This window comes from Hypanus sabinus, chromosome 3 (assembly GCF_030144855.1).
Source record: "Hypanus sabinus isolate sHypSab1 chromosome 3, sHypSab1.hap1, whole genome shotgun sequence".
In the NCBI taxonomy this organism is placed as follows: domain Eukaryota; kingdom Metazoa; phylum Chordata; class Chondrichthyes; order Myliobatiformes; family Dasyatidae; genus Hypanus; species Hypanus sabinus.
Window position 1 is genome coordinate 32,544,632 of NC_082708.1, and position 26,047 is coordinate 32,570,678.

General features: G+C 42.6%; 1 protein-coding gene across 4 annotated transcripts in view; it reads right to left on the reverse strand.

Moving 5' to 3' along the window:
- The window catches only part of LOC132391174 (high affinity choline transporter 1-like), a 36,313-nt gene that overhangs the window by 3,802 nt on the left and 6,464 nt on the right, over positions 1 to 26,047 (reverse strand). For 3 of the 4 annotated variants that reach the window (XM_059964038.1, XM_059964035.1, XM_059964037.1), the window contains 6 exons: positions 23,713 to 23,826; positions 21,265 to 21,420; positions 17,176 to 17,324; positions 15,206 to 15,349; positions 12,273 to 12,426; positions 9,406 to 9,623 (listed from right to left, as the gene is read on the reverse strand). In XM_059964038.1, coding sequence (XP_059820021.1) covers positions 9,406 to 9,623; positions 12,273 to 12,426; positions 15,206 to 15,349; positions 17,176 to 17,324; positions 21,265 to 21,420; positions 23,713 to 23,826 — 935 coding nt within the window. The remainder of the gene's footprint in view (positions 1 to 9,405; positions 9,624 to 12,272; positions 12,427 to 15,205; positions 15,350 to 17,175; positions 17,325 to 21,264; positions 21,421 to 23,712; positions 23,827 to 26,047) is intronic. The other variant, XM_059964039.1, reaches the window with a different exon arrangement.

Genomic DNA, 26,047 nt, shown 5'->3' on the forward strand with positions numbered 1-26,047 from the left:
AGTAGGAAGATGAAGAAAATGTCCCATAATTTTCATCTTTTTAAGAGTAATTCAGGCAGTGGGATGCTCCTCCTGTGAGATGTGGGATTTCAGTGTACTTAACGTTCTCCCTGATCGGCGCACCCAACTTAAGGTTTCTTGGTCATTGCGATCTCTTCTGGGGAAGATGACCTGCACAAAATGGACGCTAACACCTGAACCCGAGAGGGACCAATATCCTTGTGGGCAGGTTTGCTGTGCTGTTGAGAGGGTTTAAACTGAGCTGGCAGGGGATGGGAACTGGAGTGTTAGGGCTGAGTCTACAAGGCACTACAGTGTGTAGTGAGACTGTGAGCAAGTACAGGCAGATAGGGCAAAATTGCAGTCAGTAGGATGAGGTGAAGTGTAATGTGGGGGCGAAGTTCAAAAGAGTGAATGAAAGACTGAATGTGTTATATTGGAATGCACACAGAATGCAGAATAAGGGAGATGTTCTTGTAGCACAGTTGCAGATTGGCAGGTATGATGTGGCCATCACTGAGATGTAACTGAAAAATGATCATAGTTGGGAGCTTATCATCCAAGGATAGCCATGTATCAAAAGGTCAGGCAAACAGGAAGGGGGTTGAGGTGCCACTTGGTTAAAAATGAAATCAAATCCTTACTACGGGAGATAAAAAAGGCAATTAAGAGCAATGTTACGATAGACACGGGGGATTTCAAAATGCAAATTGGTAAAATCAGGTTGGTGCTGTATTCCAAGAGAGGGAATTTGTAGAATGCCTACAAGATGTCTTTTTAAGGCAGCTTGTGGTTGAGCCCATTAAGGGAAAGGCAATTCTGGACTGAGTGTTGTAAAATGAATCAGATTTGATTAGGAAGATAAAGTAACCCTTGAGAGGCTGTGATCATAATATGATAGAATTCACCCTGCAGTTTGAAAGGGAGAAGATAAAGTCAGATGAATCACTATTACAGTGGAGTAAAGGGAATTACAGAGGCATGAGAGAGGAGCTGGCCAAAATTGATTGGAAGGGGACACTCGCAGGGATGATGGCAGAACAGCAATGGCTGGAGTTTCTGGGAGCAACATAGAATGTGCAAGATACTTTCTAAAGATGAAGAAGTATTCTAAAGGGAGGATGAGACAACCACAGTTGATAAGGGACTTCAAAGACAGTATAAAGGCAAAAGAGAGGGCAAATAATATAGCAAAATTGCCCGGGAAATTAAAGAACTTGGAAGCTTTTAAAAGCCACCATAAGGCAACTAAAAAAAATCACAAGGAGAGAAAAAATGAGACACAAAGGTAAGCTAGCTAAAAATATCAAAAAAGGTACCAAAAGCTTTCAGAAATAGAAGAAAAAGAGAGACAAGAGTGGATATTGGACCATTGGAAAATGACAGTGGAGAGGTAGTAATGGGAGACAAAGAAATGGCAGACAAACTTAATAATTTGCATTAGTCTTCACTGTGGAAGACATTAACAATACGCAGAATTTCGAGTATCGGGGGTAGGAGTGAGTGTAGTTGCTATTACTAAGGAGAAGGTCTCGGGAAGTCACCTGGACCAGATGGACTACACCCCAGGGTTCTGAAAAAGGTAGCTGAAAGAGATTGTGCTGACATTAATAATGATCTTTCAAGAATCACTAGATTCTGTAATGGTTCCAGAAGATCAGAAAAATTGTAAATGTTATTCCACTCTTTAACAAGGGAGGGGGGCAGAAAAAGGAAAATTTGGGCCAGTTAGCCTGACTTCAGTGGTTGGGAAAGTGTTGGAGTCTATTATTAAGGATAAAGTTCCAGTGCTTGGACGCGCATGATAAAATAGGCCAAATCTGCATGGTTTGCTTGAGAGGAAATGTTGCCTAACAAATCTGTTGAAACTCTTTGAAGAAATAACAGGCAGGACAGACAAAGGAGAGTCACTGGATGTTGTTTACTTGGATTTGCAGAAGGCCTTTGACAAGTGCTGCAGATGAGGCTGCTTAGCAAGGTAAGAGCCCATGGTATGACAGGAAAGATACTAGCATGGATAGAGCATTGGCTGATTGGCAGGAGGCAAAGAGTTGGAAAATACGGGGGGTGGAGAAGGTACTCTGGTTGGCTGTTGGTGACAAGTGCTGCTCTGTAGGTGTCAGTATTGCGGCTACTTCTTTTCACATTATATGACAACTTGGATGATGGAAGTGACAGCTGTGTGGCCAAGTTTGCAGATGATAGGTGGAGGTGCAGGTAGTGTTGAGGAAGCAGGGAGTCTGCAAAAGGGCTTGGACAGATTGGGAGAATGGGCAAAGAATTGGCAGGTGGAGTATAACATAGGGAGTGCATGGTCATGCATTATGGTAGAAGGAATTAAGGCATAGGCTATTTTCTAAATGGGGAGAAATTCAAAAATCAGATGTGCATAGGACTTGAGAGTCCTTGTGCAGGATTCCCTAAAGGTTAACTTACAGGTTGAGTCGGTAAGGAAGGCAAATGCAATGGTAGCATTCATTTTGAGAGGGCTAGAATATAAAAGCGAGAATGTAATGCTGGAAGTTTATAAGGCATTAGTCAGACTACATTCGGAGTATTGTAAGCAGGATTGGGTCCCTTATCTACGAAAAGATGTGCTGGCAATGGAGAGGGTCCGGAGGAGGTTTGCAATAATAATTCCAGAAATAATAGGGTTAACATATGAGGAGCATTTAATAGCTCTGGGCCTGTACTCACAGGAGTTTAGAAGAATGAAGGGGGATCCCATTGAAACCCTTTGAATATTGAAAGGCCTAGATAAAGTGGATGTGGAGAGGACGTTTCCTGTAGTGGGTAAGACTAGGACCAGAGGGTACAGCCTCAGAATAAAGGGATGTCCATTTGGAAAAGAGATGAGAAGAATTTATTTAGCCAGAGGGTGGTAAATCTAGGGAATTAATTGCCATGAATGGCTATAGAAGCCAACTTATTGATATATTTAAAGCAGACATTCATAGGTTCTTAGTCAATCAGGTCATCAAAGGTTACCACAAGAATTTAGACTATAAACTATAGGAGCAGAATTAGGCCATTTCGCCCAACAAGTCGCTTCACCATTTTCATCATGGCTGATCCATTTTCCCTCTCAGCCCCATATAGTCTCCTGCCTTCTCCCTGTATCCTTTCATGCCGTGACTAATCAAGAATCTATTCACCACTCTCTGGCTAAAGGGAAAGGTTGAACAAGTTAGCTCTTTATTCTTTGGAGCATAGAAGGTTAAGGGGGGGGGACGATAGAGGCATTTAAAATTATGTGGGGGATAGATAGAGTTGATGTGGATAGGCTTTTTTCCATTGAGAGTAGGGGAGATTCAAACAAGAGGACGTGAGTTGAGAGTTAGGGGGCAAAAGTTTAGGGGTAACACGAGGGGGAACTTCTTTACTCAGAGAGTGGTAGCTGTGTGGAACGAGCTTCCAGTAGAAGTGGTAGAGGCAGGTTTGATTTTGTCATTTATAAAAAAAAAAATTGGATAGGTATATGGACAGGAAAGGAATGGAGGGTTATGGGCTGAGTGCGGGTCAGTGGGACTGGGTGAGAGTAAGCGTTCAGCATGGACTAGAAGGGCCGAGATGGCCTGTTTCCGTGCTGTAATTGTTATATGGTTATATTGTTATAAAGAAATTCCTACTCATCTCCATTCTAAAAGGACGCCTCTCTATTCTGGCGCTGTGCCCTCTGGTCTTACACTCTCCCACCATAAGAAACATCCTCTCCTCATCCCCTCTGTCAAGGCCTTCCAAAATTCAATAGGTTTTAATGAAGACACCTCTTATTTTCTTGATTTCTAGGGAGTGGAGGCCCAGAGCCATCAAACACTCCTCATCTGACAAGCCTTTCAATCCTGGAGTCATTTTTGTGAACCGCCTTTGAACCCTCTCCAACATCAGCACATCTTTTCTCAGGTAAAGGGACTAAAACTACTCATAATACTCCAAGTGAGACCTCACCAGTGCTTTATAAAGCCTCAACATTACATCCTTGCTCTTACATTCTAATTCCCTCAAAATGAACGCTAACATCACATTTGCCTTCCTCACCACTGACTCAACCTGCAAGTTAATCTTTAGGGAATCATGAACAAGGACAATCTTGGCACCTCAGATTTTTTAATTTTCTCTCCATTTAGAAAATAGTCAATGCTTATATTTCTTCTGCCAAAGTGCATGAGCATACACTTCCCGGCACTGTATTCCATCTGCCACTTCTTTGCCCATTCTCCAAATCTGTCCAAGTCCTTCTGTAGCCTCTCTACTTCCTCAGAACTACCTGCTCCTCCACCTATCTTTGTATCATCTGCAAACTTAGCCATAGAGCCATCAATTCTGTCATCCAAATCATTGACATATAATGTAAAAAGAAAGGGTCCCAACACAGATCCCAGTGGAACATCAGTGGCATCTGGCAGCCAACCAGAAAAGGCTCTACACGTACTAGTATCTTTCCTGCTTATCTTGCTAAGCAGCCTCATGTGTGGCACCTTGACAAAGGCTTTCTGGAAATCCAAGTTCACAGCATCCGCTGATTCTCCTTTACCTGTCCTGCGTGTTATTTCTTAAAAGTATTTCAGCAAATTTGTCAGGCAAGATATCCTCATAAGGAAACGATGCTGACTATGACCTATTTTATCATGTGCCTCCAAGTACCCCGAAACAACATACTTATTAATCAACTGCACCATCTTCCTAATCACTCAGACTAACTATTATATACCCCGTCTTTGGCTTTTACGTTGGCTTTGACTTCTCTCGTCAGTCATGCTTCCTTCATCCTGCCTTTAGAATACTTCTTCCCCTTTGGGATCCATATATCCTGCACCTTCCAAGTTGTTCCCAGAAATTCCAGCTATTGTTGTTTTGCCATCTTCCCTGTCAATCAATTTTGGCCATCTCTCTCATGCATCTGTAATCCCCTTTACTCCACCCATCTGACTTTTCCTTCTCTTTCTCAAATTGCAGGGTGAATTTGAACATATTATGGCCCCTAAGGGTTCCTTTAATCAATTCCAGTTCATTGCACAACACCCAATTCAGAATAGCTGATCCTCTAGTTGGCTCAACTATGAGCTACTGTAAAAAGCCATCTCATTGGCATTATAGAAATTCCCCCTCTTGGGATCCAGCACCAACCTGGTTTTCCCAATCTACCTGCATATTGAAATACCCCATAATTACTGTAACATTGCCCTTTAACATGCATTTTCTATCTCTCATTGTAATTTGTAGACCACGTCCCTACTACTGTTTGAGGAACTGCATATAATTTCCAATAGGGTCTTTTTACCTTTGCAGTTCTTTAGCTCTACCCAAAACAATTCAACACCCTCCAATCCAACGTCAGCTTTCTAATGATTTGATTTAATCCTTTTCCCAAGAGAGTCACGCCACCCCCTCTGCCTACCCACTTGCTCCCAGCTAAAATCTTCTTTCAACCACAATTCAGTGATGCCTACAGAATCATACATGCTAATCTATAACTGTGCTACAAGTTCATCTACCTTATTCCATATACTGAGTGCATTCAAATATAACACCTTCAGTTCTGTATTCACCTTTTTCAAATTTGTCCACCACTTACATTGCAACTCCTCAATTTTGCCCTGTCATCAGTCTCTTCTTGTTAGCAATCTCACTACACATTGCCTCCGTTTGTAAACCAACTACCTCATCCTCAGCACTATCACTCTGGTTCCCATCCCACAGACAAATTAGTTTTAAACCCTCTTGAACAGCTCTAGCAAACCTGCCTGCAAGGATATTGGTCCCCCTCTGGTTCAGGGGCAACCCGTCCCTTTTGTACAGGGGAGAAGGCAGACAGGTGGGTTTGAGAGGGATAATAAATCGGCCATGAGGGAATGGCAGTGTATACTCAATGGGCTGAATGGCCTAATTCTGCTCCTTTGTTCTACAGTCTGATTAACTTTGTCCTCACTGTTCTTCTCTTTGCCATTTAAAAGCAGCATGTTTATTTCTCTTTCCCAGTTCTGATGACCGGTCTTTGACCTAAAACAATAATTTGCTTTCCCTTTCGACAAATACTGCATGACCTTCCAGAACATTCTGTTTTCAGATTTCCACTATCTGCATTTTGTTTTTGATGTTCAGTGAAAAATGGAACTAGACCAAACATCATGAGATCTGCAGAGAGCTGAGAACAGAGGAAGAGGATCATTAACACCCAAGAGGTCAGATTTAGTAGCGACTCCAATCCCTGTATTATCCCTATGTTATTTTTCCCTGAAGGGCTTCTCTAGTTCCTTTTTGAAGTCCTGATTGATTTTGTTTCTAGCACTCTCATGATGAAGGCATTCCAGATTTAAGCCACTCTGCATAAAACATCAATTCTCTCGCATCTCCCAATTACCTTTTGCCCTTCAGATCTTTAACCTCTGCAGCCTCAGGCAACAGTTAATAAGATCAGGATTTAATAATGTGTGCAGAGCAATATGCTCCAGTGTTTCCACTTAAAGTCGGCATGGTTTGGTTGATACAATTACCTTGAATTTTGTCTTTTAAACAATCTGATTTTTTTATATAACAGTTGCCTGTAAACTCTTTCCAACACTTACTTTTTTCCGAGTCCTCCTGCATTTCTGAAGCTCATTTATAACGTACAGTGCCTTCACCATGCTACCCCTCCCATCCCGGGATCTCTGACCATTAAGTGCTACTGAACTGAAGTTGGATGTCGACCAAAGGAGGCAGACCAGATGGGTGTGGTCTGCAGCCAAGATAATTACTTTGGACAACCTCATAACACCCACTGCATTCAGTGGCAACAGTCCAAAAGAATGACTGCAGTGGAAGAAGGCCAGAAGAAGACCTTGGCAATGAACTTTGGCCACTCTGGAGACTACTTCAGGGCAAATATCTGCCAAACTGCTTTAAGTTCTTGGATACTTGCACTGAACAGTCAAGTGACTGGAGATCTGATGATATGTTCCTCTGTTCACTAATTACTTCCAACAGACAAATGACAGCATCATAAAATTTATTGCAGCTTAACATTTTGGTTGGGTAATTTGAGGATAGGCATGTGGTCTAGCTGATGCTTGGGCTCTTCCTCGAAAGTGCGCGAATGTGGCAGCAGCCTAATGTGTATGACATCTATTTTATGAACCCGTACGTTTTCATTCTGCTGCTCTCTGCGACCCAGCAATTTTTATATTTTATTGGCAGACTTGGTATGACAGCAAAGATCTCACAAATTTCTACAGATGTACCGTGGAGAGCACTCTAACCAGTTGCATCGCTGTCTGGTATGGAGGGGTTACACGCTACAGAGAAGACGGCAGGAAATTGCAAACACAGCTAGCTAGCCGCCTCGGCATCGAGGACATCTTCAAAAAGGGATGCCTCAAAAAGGTGGCGTCCATCATTAAGGATTCCCGTTACCCAGGACATGCCCTCTTCTCATTTCTACCATCAAGGAGGAGTAGAGGAGCCTGAAGACACACACTCAATGTTTCAGGAACTGCTCCTTCCCCTCCGCTATCAGATTTCTGATGGATAATGAACCCAAGTATACTACATCACTTCTTTTTTGTCTTCTGCTCTCTTTTTGCATGATGTATTTAATTTATTAAAAATTACATTTCTTATTGTTACTTATAGCTGCAAAACAACAAATTTCACGACATAAGCCAGTGATATTAAACTTTATTCTGATTTGGATTCATGGTGGAAGGACAAAAGCTGAGTGATTATTAGTGCTCGCCTGCAGGAAACAGTGGCTGTAGCTCTCACAGTGCTTGGATGATAATTAGCCATACATTCTCTCGTACCCGGGGAATTGTCAGGGCTGGTGAATTACCTGACATACCAACAGTCATTGAACAGAGCATTGGAATGTGATATTCCCCCTAGGTCCTGAGTTCCTTTCATTCCTGGGGTCCTGAACAGTTTCTCAGTACGCCCAGGAATCTGAGTGAGAGGCTCCTGTACAGGATGATGGGTCAAAACACTGGAACAAATGTGAAAGTGTCTGGGAGCTTGCAGCAGATAACCATAAAGAGTTAATATAAAGTACATTAATATTTGAAAAGGGGCACCCTTTTATATTTATACTCTGATCCTTGGTTTGGGATTCTGGGAGGAGCTGTTGAGAAAACGCTGGGTGTAACCCCTGTGCATTGTGGGGCACTCAGCTCTTACTATTCATTGAATGGGGGAGGAAGTGTATGTTAAGATGGTGGACAGAGACCTAAATGAAACAGCCTGCACTCTGCTTACTGCCACCTCGGGGAAGATGAAAATCATCTTCGTAACATATAATAAAAAAAAACAGAAAAAATTCTGGGTTTTTTTTTATTATATATTATGATATACCTAGATTTGCCTTGTTTATTTATATATTGTATCGTCCATGATTTGGGAATACTCATTTATACTGTAATCATTGCTTATGTATTCTTTCATGTGCAGTTGAAATGTGTATGTTTGTAATCCCATTATCTTTGTATCAATTGTATTTTGTTGATATTAATAACAATAATAAAAAGATTGAAAGAGAAAATCATCTTCGACCTTGGCAGTATGCTTGCAAAGAAGAACATTTCTGAAACCTCTCTTCCCTTTCTTGATCTATCAGTCTCCATAGCAGGAGATAAACTATCACTGATGTTATGACACATCTACGGACTCCCACTGCTACCTAGACTAGACCTTCCCTCATCCTATCTCTTGTAAATATGGCATTCCTTTCTCTCAGTTTCACCATCCCTGACACAACTGTTCTCAAGATAAACCCTTCCACTCCAAAACACCTCAGATGTCTTCCTCTTTTATACATATTATTGATAAAGATATAGAAGATAAAGATTAGCTTTATTTGTCACATGTATAGTGAAACATCAAAGCATACAGTGAAATGAATGATTTGTGTCAAATCAAATCAGCGAGGATTTGACATGACGGCAGCCTGGAAGTGTCAGCACACTTAGGGCGTTAACATAGCATGCCCACAGCTCACTAACTCTAACTCATACATCTTCGGAATGTGGGTGGAAACTGAAGGACCCAGAGGTCACGGGGAGAGTGTACAATTATAGACAGTGATGGGAATTGAACCCAATCATTGATTGCTGGTCAGCACCGTAAAGCAATGCGCTAACCGCTACTCTAATGTGCCATTATTGCAAGAGGAAGAAGGTGTTATGAAGGCTTTCTTCTTCATAGGTGGACCATTGGATATGATTGGATGTCCCTGCATTAGCGTGTCAGAAGCACAGAAGATCCAGGGGGAAAGCTGCAGATCCCGAGACTTAGTGTATGTCCCTGATTTTTCCTTGTGCTTAACTTTTTGCTGAAATTGAATTGCGTACTGCACAAAAAGGTAGGACAATGCAGTCCAATTTCCAAGCACATATCTCCAGTGTTTGGGCACACAGGCATGATCTTTGATCTTACCTTTGGTCTGAGAATTTTCCGGTAAATATTATGGGTGAACATGGAACTGGATGAAAGGAGAGAGGAGTCTGTTGAAGACATGACAGCAGCAGCAATGGCACCGATTCCAAAAATAGAAATGTAACGGGGGCACAAGTATTGAAGGACTATCGGCAGGATCATAGAAGCCTCCCCATTTTCAAAAGGAGACTTGGGACCATAGGAAGTTTGATTCCAGTCTGAAACAAAGAGGAGAGAGAAGTATTCAAAATGAGAACATTGTCTGCCCTGTGTACCTTAAGATTAGCTTTATTTGTCACATGTACATGGGAACATACAATGAAAGGTGTCACTAGAGTCAATGACCAACATAATCTAAGGATGTGCTGGGGGCAGCCCACAAGTGTCTCCAAACTTCTGGCGCCAACATAGTGTGTCCAGAATTTACTAATCCTAACCCTAGCCGTACATCTTTGGAACACGGGAGGAAACCACAGCACCTGCAGGAAACTCACTCGGTCAGGGCGAGAATGTACAAACTCCTTACAGGTAGCGGTGGAACCGAACCTGGGCCAAGAGGCCTCCAATGGTCAGGGTCAACCATGGATGTTGCGTCCTGCCTCAGTGCTCAAGCCAGGGCAGTACAGTATGGAGAGCAAGCTGTTGCCCATGTAGCAGGCTCCCCCTCTCCACACAGCCGATGAATCCAAAGGAAGACTGATGCAATTTGGTAGCAGCAGTGTCGCTGGAGTTGCCAGTCAGTGTTGAACTCATCGTAGGGCTGCCTTAGGGACTCCAGCTCCAGATTTTTCTTTGGTGTTTGCTCCTGAAGTCTTCCCCATGAGTGTGTATAGCTGCAGGGCAGTGGAGGCTTGAGATCAGAGTTTTCCTTCTCCTAGATGAACTGCCTACTATGGCTGATGAGCCCCAACTGCCTGAAGTGACTGGTTTTAAGGGATCAGTAACCCTCCTTTTCTCCTTCTCCGGTCGGTAGAAATGGTCCTGCTGGCCTTGGTAGATCAGCCTGACATGAAGGCCAGGAACTGGATTTGTCAGAGGCTATTTGAGACACACGCCATTGAGAGCATTTAGTAGGCAGTGGAAGCTTGTCCCCACCACTCCCACCAAACCCAACACCCTGTCCCCTGGCTCTGATAACCTGAAGGAACCAACCCAGATCACTAGCCCTATATAGCACTCCGCAAACTGCCATGTTACCATGCTGCTACATCTGGAAGACAGGTTCCGTACAGCAGCTGTGTTGAACAATCCAATTTTACATATTGCAGATATTTTGGACCTAAACCAATTTAGTGCTCATATTTGGCTTAATATGTTTTTGTTGGTAGCAGCTGTTCAAATACATTCCCACTGTCCTGAGCTTTTCTTCGAACCTTACTGGATCAACAGCCAGAGTGCTGGATTGTTGATCCAAAGACCTGACTTGAAATTCCACCACAGAAGCTGGCCAATTTAAATTCAAGTAACTGAATAAATCTGTAGTTCAAAAGACTAAATTCATTTTAGTCACAGGAACCGTGAAATAGTGGATCATTTAAAAACCATCTGTCTCACTGATGCCTTTAAGGGAGAGAATCTGTGGAAGTCATTTTCGCAGACAGCAGTGAAGGCCAAGTCATTGGGTGTATTTAAAGCGGAGGCTGATAGATTCTTGATTAATAAAAGCGTTAAAGCTATGGGAAGAAGGCATGAGATTAGGGTTGAGAGGGATAATAAATCAGCTACGATGGAATGGCAGAATAGACCCGATGGGCCGAATAGCCTAATTCTGCTCCAATGTCTTAAAGTCTTATGGTTTTACGGAAACTGCCATGTCCAATCCAAACCATGGGTGAAGCTAACCTATATTTCTGACCAGACGTCATATCACCAACATCATATTGGCCACTTTCTTATTGGTACACTGTATTTGCTTTCAATTCTGCTTCAGACCCACCAACCTTGATCTGAACTGCCTCCTCAGTTCAGCGGAAGTCAAGGAAATGCAAGAAATGAATGAATCATCCCAATATTGCCGTTTTGTCTGTTTAGTCACTTCTAAACAATGACAAACTGAAAATAAGTGGAACCTCATGCAATAATACCCCACTTATTTTACCACCTCATCCTGCAGAGTACTGCGGCAAGTGACATATTCCCAGCTTGTGATGATTGGCACGCCTTCAGACTACTGCCTGGTAAATGTTTATTACACAAACTGTGGACGTGTAATTTCGTGTAATTTCAAAGCCTGGTGTCCTAGAATGAAAGGCTTCAGCAAACTGCCAAAGGAACGTACACAAGCCTTCATTCCAGTTTGTAAGCTGAGCAGGTAAATCTTGTGGGTTGCTAAATTAGCTGACAAGCTGCAACAAGACTTTTCTGTAACATTGTTCAGCTCTAGCGTCAATGGATTGATTTCAGCCCTGCCCTCTTCCCCATCAATTGTTTTGCCCTATTGAGTGATAAATGGACAGATGTGAGGACCTGGACCACAACACTACCACTACCACCACCGTGCGCGTGCGCGCACGCACACACACACACACACACACACACACACACGCACACACACACACACACACACACACATACGCACACACACACACGCGCACACACACACACACACACACACACACATACGCACACACACACACACACGCGCGCACACACACGCACACACACACACACACACACGCACACACACACACACACACGCACGCACGCACACACACACACACACACACACACACACACACACACACACACACACACACACACACACACACACACACACACACACACACACACACTAGCCTAGCCTAGCTCAGGTAGATGGGTGCATTATCATTCTGCTGGGGCTTGTACAAGTTTCTGAATGATTGTACCTGTGGAAGCTGCAACTGAGCCAATCAGGACTGAAGGAATGCCCATAATACAGCCACCGAATGCTCCTGCTATCGATAATATTACAGCACTTTTTGATGAAGAAGCAGCCAGCACGCGTTGAAAATAGGCTTGCCATGGTATTCCACCCAACACCTGTAAAATTAAATATCAATCTATCTGGAATTATTACATTAATAGTGAGACCAAAAGCATTCTAATGTACTAAAGAAGTAGAAGGTTCATGTGGAGTAGATTAATTATGGTTTAAAGTACATTTCCGTATATCATTAGGAACAGTGTGTAAAATCAGGCAGAAAAGATTTACTATTAAAATAATAAAGTGTATTGGAACTACATTACAAACAAGAGAAAATCTGCAGATGCTGGAAATACAAGCAACATGCACAAAATGCTGAAGGATATTCAGCAGGCCAGACAGCATCTATGGAAAAAAATACAGTCAATGTTTTGGGGCGAAACCCTTTGGCCGGACTGGAGTAAAAAAAGCTGAGAAGTAGATTTGAAAGGCAGGGGAAGGGGAGAGAGACGCCGGGTGATAGGTGAAACCTGGAGGGGGAGGGATGAAGCAAAGAGCTAGGAAGCTATTCACTCTAGTGCTCTCAAAATGAGGCTTTTCATTCTAGATTCCTCCATCTCCTCTGGATCTGCTCTCAAAATGAGGCTTTTCATTCTAGAATGAAGGAGATGTCCTTTTTCAAAGAAAGGGGCTTCCCTTCCTCCACCATCAATGCTGCCCTCAACCGCATCTTTTCCGTTTCACGCACATCTGCTCTTACCCCATCCTTCCACCGCACTACCAGGGATAGGGTTCTCTACCAGCTTCTGCACTCAGCACATAATTCTCCAAAACTTCCGCCACCATCGAAAACATCTTTTCCTTCATCCCACTTCCTGCTTTCCGCAGGGATCGCTCCCTACGTGATTCCCTTGTCCATTCGTCCCCCCCCCCCCACTGATCTCCCTCCTGACACTTATGCTTGCAAGCGGAACGAGTGCTACACCTGCCCATACACCTCTTCCCTCACTACCATTCAGGGTCCCAAACAGTCCTTCCAGGTGAGGCGACACTTCACCTGCGAGTCTGTTGTGGTCATAAAGTGTGTGTGGTGCTCCTGGTGTGGCCTCTTGTATATTGGAGAGACCCGACATTGAATGGGAGACCGCTTCGCTGAGCATCTATGCTCCATCTGCCAGAACAAGTGGGATCTCCCAATGGCCAGCCATTTTAATTCCACTTCCCATTCCCATTCCTAAATGTCTATCAGTGGCCTCCTCTACTGTCGTGATAATGCCACACTTAGGTTGGAGGAACAAGGCCTTATATTCCATTTGGGTAGCCTCCAACCTGATGGCATGAATATTGATTTCTCAAACTTCCAGTAATGCCTCACTACCCCCCACCCCCACTGTCACCATTTCCCATCCCCTTTCCCTCTCTCATGTTATCTCCTTGCCTGTCCATCCTATGGTGCTCCTCTCCCCTTTTTTCTCTCTCTTCCATGGCTTTCCATTATCTCTTTCACCAATCAACTTCTTAGATCTTTACTTCATCCCTCCCCCTCCAAGTTTCACCCATCACCTGGCGTCTCTCTCTCTGCCTTCACCCAGCTTTCAAATCTACTCCTCAGCTTTTTTTCCTCCCGTCGTGCCAAAGGGATTCAGCCCAAACTGTTGACTGTGTTTTTTTCCATAGATGCTGCCTGACCTGCTGAATATCCTCCAGCAATTTTTGTCTGTTGTTTGGGATTACATTAATTAAAATTGCTTTGAATTATTGTTTAGAACAGCTTTCCTACAATTTACTTATAAATTACAACCAAGCCAGAATAAAAGTAGGACTCACTGTTCTTTTGTTCTCAATTTTTCATGTGTGGTACAGAACCTATTTGAATGGTTCATTCTTCACAAAAATGTAGATGGCATATATTTTTTTTCAGATGTTATAAAGCTCTAATCTGGCCACATCAAGACTGTATTTTTCTGGTTGCCCCACTATATAGGAAGGATGTTGAGTCTTTGGAGAGAGTGCAGAAGAGGTTTACCAGGATACTGGCTGGATTAGAGGGCAAGAGGTTGGACTTACATGGGTTGTTTTCTCTGGAGCTGCAGAGGCCGAGGGGAGGTCCGATAGAGGTTCATAAGATGATGATAGGCATAGATAGAGTAGACAGACTGTATCTTTCTCTCAGGGTTGGAATGTCTAATACCAGAGGGAATGTGTACAATGTGAGAGGTGGCTAGTTCAAAGTAGATGTAAAGGACAAGTATTTTTACACAGTGGTGCACTGACTGGGGTGGAGGTAGAGGCAGATGCATACGGAACCTTTTAGAGATGCTTAGATAGTCTAAAAAGAGTTCTTTCTTGTACGCAGGTGGTGGGTTTGATGTTTCTCTGTAAAGACTTTCATGGTTTTTCTTTGTGGCTATCTGGAAAAGATGAATCTCGGAGTTGTATTAGGGGTGCATACTTTGATAATAAATTAACCTTTGAATGTGAGGAAAGTGGAAGGATATGCACATTGTGTAAGCAGAAGAGAGTAGTTTGGTCGGCCGTTTGATCTCTAATATAATTGATCTCCAATCTGATATGATTGGTTCGGCACAATATTGCGAGTCGAAGGGTCTGTTCCTGTGCTGTACTGTTCTCTGTTTCAAAATATGTTTCTTCACCAATTTATGAACAGTTCTAATGTATGTAACAGTGCAAATGATACATCTGGAAATCAATTTGCAATGAAAAACCGTGACTGCACTATGACAAAGGGACATTATTTTCTTCTATTGGAGAATGCCAAAGCAGAATTTAGATAGGTAGCTGGCCAGGCACTTACTTGATCACTAATCTGCAACTTTCATTTATACCACGTAAAACAGTGAGTTTCACACTTAAAAAGGAAAATTTGATTCTTACCATTAGAAAAAGGTTATCTATCCATCTTGCAATAAATATCTCATCAATTTTGCCTAGCCAGGGCTTCTGATAGACCTCCTTAACTGCTGTGATTTTGAGGCTTGTAACAGCTGGATTTTGAATTGTGAAGGGAACACAGAGCCACTGAAAGAAAGAGCATGTTTTGCAATTATCCACTTGTGCATCTTATTGTGAATATAGTAAGAGCCTGTCCAGTCCCTGTGGCTGGAGTATTTGTTCAGCTTTCAGTCGAGTATTTAGTTATATCATTTGGTCTATTCGTAAGTTATTGTCCAGATCTGATGGTTGATCCTCAGCCCAAATATTAACCTATATTCTTCATTCTTTTATCCCTTGTCCCTGTACTTTCTTGATACACAGATGTGAGGACATGATCTGTCTGGTAGACATGAAAAACAATGTTTTTTTTCTGTATATCGAATGTGACAATCCATATACTTGTCCTCCCACTCTGTGGATGCTGATGTGTTTCTGACCTAATTTTCATTTAATCTTTCCAGCATACATTGCTGAATTATTTCAATCATTGGATGCATTCATTTATGTTTCCTTATGACTGAGAAAGAGGATATTTGGTCCATCAAATCAGCAATCCCATCATTCCCATTCACCCACTGATTTTCCTGCAACCCTTTCCTTCCCCCAAGTCCATTAACATACCTTTGAGTTTCTCATTCTGGATAGTTTACATTGGTGGCCAATTAATCGACCAATAACCTGACTGTATTGGTGAAAGTATCCTGACTGGTTGCATCATGATATGGCACATGAATGTAAGGAGCTGCAGAGGTAACTAATAAAGTGACCACTGAATGTAATTTGCGATCTTCTGCAGCTGCAGCCCATCCACTTCAAGGTTCAACATGTTGTGCATTCAGAGATATGCTTCTGCGCATCTCTGTTGTAACGTGTGGTTCTTTGAGGTTCTGTCACCTTCCTGTCAGCTTGAACCAGTCTGGCCATTCTCCTCAGACCTCTCTCATTAAAAAAGGCAATTTCACCCACAGGACTGCTGATCACTGGATTTCTTTTTCCACACCATTCTCTATAAACTCGAGAGAATGTTGTGCATGAAAATTCCAGATCAGCAGATTCTGAAATACTCAATCCACCACATTTGGCACCAGCAATTATTCCATGGTTAAAGTCACTTAGATCATAATTCTTTCCCGTTCTAATGTTTGGTCTAAACAACAACCTCTTGACCATGTCTGTATGCTTTTATGTATTGAGTTGCTGCCACATGATCTACTGATTAGGTATTTGCATTAACGAGAAGGGGTACAGGCTTATCTAATGAAGTGGTCACTGAATGTATATCTCTCATAAATTTGTATACCTGAATAGTCCCAGTTTATAACAATCATTATCCAAATAATCAAAAAACTCAATTTAATGGAAATCTAAAATTAAAAATGAACAGAAATGCGAGAATATTCAGCAAGTCAGGCTGCCTCAGTAGGAAGAGAAACAACACTAACATTTTAGGTCGAAGACCTTTTCTTCCTCCCAATCCTAATGAAGTGTCTTTGACCTGCAACATTAGATCTTTTTCTCTTCCCACAAATCCAGCCTGACCAGCAGAGTATTTCCCTCATTTTCTGCTCTTATTTATAATTCACAGTTGCATTGGTAATAAACATTAAATAATGTGAGCTAGCTGGTGGTGTGGTGACATCTGCACTAGACTTTGAGGTGAGTGATCCCAAGTTCAACTCTGGCTGGCTCCCTGCACGCTTTCCATTCGTGCTGGGTTGAGCGTCGAGCTAGCAACTTGGCCTTGTAAAAAAAAATTGCTAAAGAAATGGCAAGGTTGCCAGCACAAGGCGCGGAGAGAAACAACAACTATGAAATAATATTGATGTTACACTTTTAAAAATATGGCCAAAGTATTAAAAACTTTAGTTAATCAGTGATATGCTAACAATAATATAGATGCTCAAACTCACCAAACCAAAGAAGATACATCCTAACTGAACAACATCAGTATACGCCACAGAGTACAGGCCTCCAAGTAAAGTGTATATCATTACCACACAGGCTGAGATCGCCATTGAAATATTCTTGTCTAGGTCCAAAATGACACTGGAAGTTGTACCTATTTAAGAAGGAGAAATTGAAATTTAGTCTTCAATGATGTTAATGTTTATGGAAAAACCTTCAAAGTCTTCACAACTCATGTTCTGTTTTATTTATTTATTTATTTGCTGGTTGATTTATCTATCTATTTATTCATTGCCAATCCTGTACCTGGTTAGTTAAATTACTCTGGGCGACAACAGTCCCTTAGTCAAAATGACCTTGAGTGTCAGGGAGGAAATACAGGAGCCCGAAGATCCAAACTCAATGTTTTAGGAACAACTTCTTCCTCTCTGCCATCAGATTTCTGAATTCTCCAAGGACCCTACCTCATTATTCGTCTTTTGCACTATTTATTTATTTTTATTATACTTATAGTAATTTGTTATGCCTGCAGTGTACTGCTGCTGCAAAACAGCAAATTTCTCGGTTTACGTCAGTGACAATAAAAGTGATTCTGATTGAGGTAGAGGAATCACAGAAATCACGCTCTATTGTTCTATTGCAACTTCTTTTATTTACTTATTTGTAGATACAGGGCGGAACAGGCCCTTGTGGCCCAATGAGCCATGCCACCCAGCAACCCGCCTATTTAACCCCAGCCTAATCAAAGCACAATTTACAATGATCAATTAACCTACCAACCGGAACGTTTTTGGACTGTGGGAGGAAACCGCAGCACCCGGAGGAAACCCACATGGTCACGGGGAGAACGTACAAGCTCCTACAGGCGGCACTGGCATTGAACACTGAACTCTGATGCCTGGAACTGTATTAGCAATGTGTTAATTGCTACACTATTGTGGTGCCCCAATGGGTAACAGTAGGTGCCTGCCTCATTGTTTAAGTATGCTCAACCTGCAGGTTAAAAAGATGCATCAGATGGTTAACAGAGCATCGTTTTTGATTTTGGCAATATGTACTGCATCATCTTCCTAGCTGTTTAAAAATCATTTAATTTGTGGGCATTGTAGTGGAGCAGCAGATAGTGTTGTGCAGCACAGTTCCAGCAACCTGGATTTGATCCGGTGTTATTCGTGTGGAGTCTAAAATTTTCCTGTGATCACGCCGGTTTCCTTCAGCTGCTCTGGTTTCATCCCACATCCCACAGACATGGCCGGTCATTTCGTTGACCCTTGTGCATGTGTACTGTGCAGAGCATTTTAACTGGTCGCATCAGCATCCAGTATGGAGGGGTCATTGTACAGGATCAGAAAAAGCTGAGGAAGTTTTAAAGTCAGCCAACTCCATCATGGAAACTAGCCTCCCCAGCACTGAAGACATGTTGAAAAGGCAAGGCTTCAAGAAGGTGGCATCTATCACAAAGGACCCCCATCACTCAGGACGTGCCCTCTTCTCTTTGCTACCATCAAGGAGGAGGTACAGGAGCTTGAAGACAAACACTCAACATTTCATGAACAACTTCTTCCCCTTCACCATCAGATTTCTAAATGGACAATGAATCCATGAATACTACCTCACTATAATTTTGCTCTCTTTTTGCTCTACTTATTTAATTTAATTTTTTATATAGACAGTAATGTGCAAAAGTCTGAGGCACTCTGGATTTTTTTAATATGGTTTCAGATGGTATGGGCTCAACAGAGCTCTGATCTCAGTATCATCAAGGCTGTCTGGGATTGCGTGGAGAGACAGAGACAAGAACTGTGGCAAGTTCTCCAAGATACTTGGGACTACCTACCCTGACATTTTCTTATAATCGGCATGACAGTGTACCTAAGAGAAGTGATGCAGTTTTGGTCCCCTAATCTGAGGAAAGACTTTCTTGCCATAGAGGGAGTACTAAGAAGGTTCACCAGATTGATTCCTGGGATGGCAGGACTTTCATATGAAGAAAGACTGGATCGACTAGGCTTGTACTCACTGGAATTTAGAAGATTGAGGGGGGATCTTATTGAAAAGTATAAAATTCTAAAGGGATTGGACAGGCTAGATGCAGGAAGATTGTTTCCGATGTTGGGGAAGTCCAGAACGAGGGGTCACAGTTTAAGGATAAAGGGGAAGCCTTTTAGGACCGAGATGAGGAAAAACTTCTTCACACAGAGAGTGGTGAATCTGTGGAATTCTCTGCAACAGGAAACAGTTGAGGCCGGTTCATTGGCAATATTTAAGAGGAAGTTAGATATGGCCCTTGTGGCTAAAGGGATCAGGGGGTATGGAGAGAAGACAGGTACAGGGTTCTGAGTTGGATGATCAGCCATGATCATACTGAATGGCGGTGCAGGCTCGAAGGGCCGAATGGCCTACTCCTGCACCTATTTTCTATGTTTCTAAAGGCAAAGGATAGTCGCACCAAGCATTGATTTGATTGGTTTTTTTTTTACTGTTTATTGCTCTTTATAGTAAATGTTTTGATATATGTATACTTTTCAATTCATTATTCTTGAAATCATCTTCACCTTACTGAATTTTTTTACACATGCCTAAGACTTTTGCACAGTACTGTATACTTTTTATTGTAATTTATAGGTTTTTTTATGATTAAGTATTGCAAAGTACTGCTGCCACAAAACAACACATTTCAAGATATACACCAGTGATATTAAACCTCATTCTGAGAAGCAGGGTGGAGTTGAGCGCATGTGAAAGAGCATCTGTTAATCATAAGCTGGAACAATTTGATTCTTTCTGGGAAAAATGGTTTAACTACATAACACCTCATAGGCCTGATCTTATCCTCACAAATCAATGAATATGTTGTTAAAAAAATCACTCCCTACTTGTACAAAGTTTTCTCCTTTTGCTTGTTCTTACTTTCCTCTCTTTTCTATAAGTGTATACCTCAGATAAATATTATGAAGAGATTTGTGGCTTATATGACTACATGATATATACGTACAATATCTGAAATACACCTTATGGAAATGTTTGTTTGATGATGAACTTCAATAAAAATAAATTACAAAAAAAAGAAAATAGTGAATAAATGGTGGAATGGAACTAATGGATTGATTGATTGTTCTGTTAAAATTCATAACACATTACATATTCAACGATTTTTCTTTATACCATAAGGTTAAATACTACCTAATACCTCAGTTGGGTGATGGGGTGGAGATACATCTCTACCAAAGGCCACGTGGGAAAGGTGTAGCACCTGCTAAGCCCCATTCACCCGCTCCCCCACACTCAATCAGGGCCACGTGAAGCCATTGATGCAGGTGGTGGAAGGTCGTATGAGCAGCTGGGGCACGTCAATAAATAAAGATCTCTCCGTGCTTCGCTAATCATTGTTTGAAGAGGTTTTTTTTTACAACAGGCAGGACTGAGAGAAAAAGATGATGAGTAGATTTAAAAGGTGGGATAAAGGGAGAGAGAAACACAAGGTGATGAGTGAAACTAGAGGGGGAGGGATGAAGTAAAGAGCTGGGAAGTTGATTGGTGAAAGAGACACAGGGCTGGAGAAGGGGGTCTGATAGGAAAAGACAGGAGGCCATGGAAGGGGGAAGGAGCACCAGAGGGAGGTGATGGGCAAGCTAGGAAATGAGGTGAGAGAGGGAAAAGGGAATGGGGAATGGTGAAGGAGATGGGGGTATTATCGGAAGTTCAAGAAATTAATGTTCATTCAGGTTGGAGGCTACCCAGATGGAATACAAGGTGTTGTTCCTTATATATGAAAGTGATTGGAGGGGTGACCTTTTTCACACAGAGGGTGGGGAGTATAAGGAATGAACTGTCAGATGAGGTGGTTGAGGTGGGTATAATTATGACAACTAAAAGATATTTAGGTAGTTGCATAGATAGGAAATATGGGAGATATGGGCTAAACACAGCCCAATGGGACAATCCTGGTCAGCATGGGTGAGTTGCGGCCTATGACCCTATGCCTCTATGACAAGTCATTAACTAATCAGGAAATAACGCATATGGATATGATAGAACGTGATGTGTGGGGTACTAGTTTTAGAGAACGATCCAAGTATGTTTCACATCCATACCTAACGCTGCCAGAATGGCAGCAGACCAGAATATTTCACCAATTACAGCTGGAAAAAATATAAGGCTTGCAATGCAGTTGCCATAACGTTGCTGAAAGGGATCCAACATAGTTACATACTTCTGCCTGCGCATTTTCTTGGCAAAAAATAATGCACCTGGGGAAGAGAGAAGAGATATCACTGATATGCTGCAGGGGGCACCCAAAACATCAAATTCCCCTTGTATCTTCCCTTTGTAGTTAGCGCTTCTGTTAACAGCTAACAGCTCATGAGAATGTAATCTGTTTATAGGGACACAAGAAACAAGCGAGCCCCTTGGCTCCTTGGGACCTCCCTGCCATTTAGTAAACTTATGGCTAATCTTTTACTTCAGCACCACTTTAACCCTGCATTAATATCCAAAAAAACCTCACTTGGTCATATGGCATAGGGGTGGTCAGCACTGGATCAGTAATCCAGAGACTCAGTTATATGTTGCAGGCATGAGTTCAAATCCCACCAGGGTAGATGGAGAATTTGAATTCAATAAACAAAAATACTTGATTACCATGAAACTATGTCGTGAAAACCCACCTGGCTCGGGGCAGAATCCTGCCGCCCTTACCTGCTCTGGCCTATACGTGACTCCAGACCCACAGCAATGTGGTTGACCCTTAAAAATAGGGTTGGGCAAATAACGCTGGCTTAGCTAGTGACAGCCACCTCCCGTAATTGAATAAATAAAAAAAACCTGTCTCAGCATCGGCTGATTGCAGGAGAACCCTTGTACCAGCCCTGTTGTAAGTGCTCCTTCTATCATGCACATCCAGACCCCGTAACACAGGCAATACAATATATTGTGTATTGCTGTCTGATGAGCCTTGTTTTAGCACACTGACAAAGCTTGTCTGCCAAGCTATTGCACCCATTTGCACCTATTCTTTATATCAGCTTTATTAGATTCTTTGTGATCGTATCCTGAGAAGATTATGGGCTGACAGGAAGTTAGCCTCCACTTCTGAGTAAGGTTCCCCGGCAACCAGCGTGACTCATGCAGCTAATGCCGCTGCCTATCATGTATTGCACTTCTTCTACTCTACTGGAAGAAATTAAAGCTTTTGAAAAAAACTTTTGATCTTTCACGTGAGCATAAAATTCACACGGAGTTGGATGCTATCTGTACTGTATCGACATGCAGCATCCTCTGGCCTTGACTTTCAGAGAGGTTCGGCATGCCCCATCAACCCTTACCAATTTTTGTTGATGCCCCATAGAAAGTATCTGAACCAGATGCATCATGGGTTGACATGGCAACTGCTCTGTACATGACCACAGGAAACTGCAGAGAGTTGTGGACCAACCCCCACTGTTTCTCACACTGACCCCTCACCTGCACAGTAAGAACAATGAACAGTGGCTAACTAACATACTAATTACTTGTGCTTGGGGTGTGGGGTGGGGGGGAGTTGGAATCAGAGTGGCCAGGGGAAACCCAGATATTCACAAGAAGAATGTGTGAGCTCCACAATGACAGCAGCCAAGTTCAGGATCAAACCTGCTTCTCTGGCATTAGAGATTCTGCAAATGTTGGAAATCTTGAGCAGAGCACACACACCCCCACCCCCCCCCCCCCCACTACCTGGAGGAACTCAGCATCCATTTTATTTTATTTAGAGAAACAGCACAGTAACAGGCCTTTCTGGCCCACGAGCCTATATGGCCCAATTACACCCATGTGACCAATTAGCCTATTAACTTTGGAATGTGGGAGGGAATCAGAGAACCTGGAGGAAACCCATGCATTTTTGTGGGAACTTATGGACACTGGTGGGAATTGAACGCAGGTCACTAACATTAATAACATTACACTAACCACTACGCCTATAATAAACAGTCAACATTTCGGGCCAAGGCCCTCCATTGTGTATTTCCCTCCACAGATGCTGCCTGACCTGCTGAGTTCCTGTAGTAGTAGAGTGTGTGTGTGTGTGTGTGTGTGTGTGTGTGTGTGTGTGTGCGCGCGCGCGTGCGTTACCTGAGGCAGAGGCATGACCATCTGCCCATCCAAAGAGGCACCCTGTCTGTTCGGCATCTCCATGTTCTCTGGCACCAGTGTAGCTGCTGGACTAGCTTACAACATGATTCACAGCTGCTTCCTGCTGTAAAATCTTGGTTACTGTTGAAGGCTGTGTGATTTTGTAGATATTTAGAACTAGATCATGGTAAAAGTCCCTCCTGGCCCAATGCACCTGCACTGCCCAATTACACCCATGTGTCCGATTAACCTACTACCCTGTACATCACTATCCATACTTGTAGAATGTAAGAGGAAACCAGAGCACCCAGAGGAAGCCCACATGGCCACAGGGAGAATGTACAGGCAGTGGCAGAATTGAACCCAGGATCGTGGTGCAGTATGGCGTTAGGTTAACCGCTACGCTTGTAAAATTGAATTATATCTCTGCTCACCGATGAACAAACAGAGTAGAGTGCTCCAAGGGGCTACAGTCCACACTAAGCCAGCATCTGGCCGGTACACCATCTCAGCTGTGCCGTTGATGTAGGCACCACCAACCCACGTTGCTAAAAATGGAAGCACAGGTCAAATCATTTGTACGAAGATTAAGGAACATTTAATCAAGTGAGTAAAGGTTTCCAGTTGCTGTTGTGAAGTATACATCTTATCATGAATGTAAAACATTTTAGACTAGGCTTAAGAGGGAATCCAGAAGCAAAAAGAGGATATGAGGTAGATTTAACAAGCAGGGTTAAAGGTAATTCCAAGATGTTCTTCAGTTATATTAAGACTAAGGGGTGATGAGGGAGAGACTAAGTCCTCTTAAAGACCATCAGGGCTGCCTATGCGTGGAGCTGCAGGAGATGGCTGAGATTTTTAATGGCCATTTCTCAGTGTTTACTAAGGAAAATATCATGGATGCCAAAGAAATTAGGGTAATAGGTAGAGAGGTCTTGGATTATTATGAGGTAGGGAAGTTGGGAAAATCCCCAGGGCCTAACCAAGTGCACCTCTGGATCTTTTGGGAGGCCAGGAAGAAATCTCAGAGGCCCTCCTAGAGATATTTGCTTTGCTGTTAGCTACTGGTGAAGTTCCAGAAGACTGGAGGGTGATGAACGTGGTTTCTTTATTTAACAAGATTAACAAGGGCAAGCCAGGCAGCTACAGACCAGTGAACTTGACTTCATTTGTAGGGGAGTTACTGGAGGAACATCTGAGGGACAAGATCTGTTATCACTTGAAAAGTCAAGACCAGATTAGGAAGAGTCAGCATGGTTTTGTGTGTGGGAGATCATAGAGTCATGGAAAAGATACAGGCCCTTTGGCAGATCTAGTCCATGGTGAGCCATTTAAATTGCCTAGTCCTATCAATATGCCCCAAGACCATAGCCCTACATATACCTTCCATCTATGTACTTAACCAAACTTCTCTTAAACACTGAAATTGAAATTGCATCCACCACTTGCTCTGGCAGCTCATTCCACACTCTCACGACCCTCTGAGTGAAGAAGTTTCCTTTCCTGTTCCCCTTCAACATTTCACCTTTCACCCTTAACCTTTGACCTCTAGTTGTTGTCTCACCCAACAACAGTGGAAAGAGCCTGCTTGCAATTACCCTATCTATACCCCTCATAATTATATATACCTCTATCAAATCTCCTCTCAATCTTCTACGTTCTAGAAAATAAAGTTCTAACCTATTCAATATTTCCTTATAACTCTGATCCTCCAGACCCAGTAACATCCTTGTAAATTTTGGACTTTACTAGTTCTTTGACAAGGTCCTGCATGTCAGACTGATCTGAAAGATTAGGATACATGGAATTCAGGGGGAGCTGGTGAGGTGGATTCATAATTGGCTCAGTAATAGGAAGCAGAGGGTGAAAGTTGAGGATCAATTCTCCAGCTGGTAGGGTGCACCAGGAGCCAGTGTTGGGAACCGGCTCTGTTATTCATTATTTATGTAAATGATTTGGATATGAACACATTTACATGGTACGGTTAACAAGATTACTGATTATAGTAAATTAGCGAGTCTTGTTAATCGTGAAGCAGGTTACGATGAAATGCAGACAGATCTTGATCAGTTAGAGAGATGGGGCTGAAGAATAGCAAATGGATTTCAACTTAGGGAAGTGGGAGGTGATGCACTTTGAGAGTCAAACCAGGCTAGAACGTATACAGTAAATGACAGGGCACTGATGAATGCTGTGGAACAGAGAGTCCTGGGAATACAGATGCACAGTTCACGGAAAGTGGCCTTGCAAAGAGTCAGGGTGGTGAAGAAGATGGTTAGCATACTGGCCTTCATCGATCAGGGCACCGTCTTCAGGAGTAGGGACAAAATGTTGCAGTTACCTATGTTGCTGCTAAGGCCGCTCATGAGGTGTGTATACAATTATGGTCACCCTGTTACACAAGAGACATTGTCAAGCTGGAGAGATTTATGAAGATGCTGCCTGAGTTATAGGGAGAGGTCCGCCACACTGGATCTTTATTCCCTGGAGTGCAGGAGAAGCAGGGATGATGTTATGAAATCATGATGGGTATGGATGCAAAGTGGATGCTCATAGCCTTTTCCCCAGCGCTGGAGAGTCCAAAACCAAAGGGTACAAATACAAGATAAAAGGGAATTTAATAAAGACCTGAGAGGTAACTTCATTATACAGAGAGCAGTAAGACCATGAGATGGAAGGACATAGGAGCAGAATAGACCATTCGGTTCATTGAGTTTTCTCCACCATTTGATCATGGCTGATTTATTATACCTGATTACCCTATTCTCC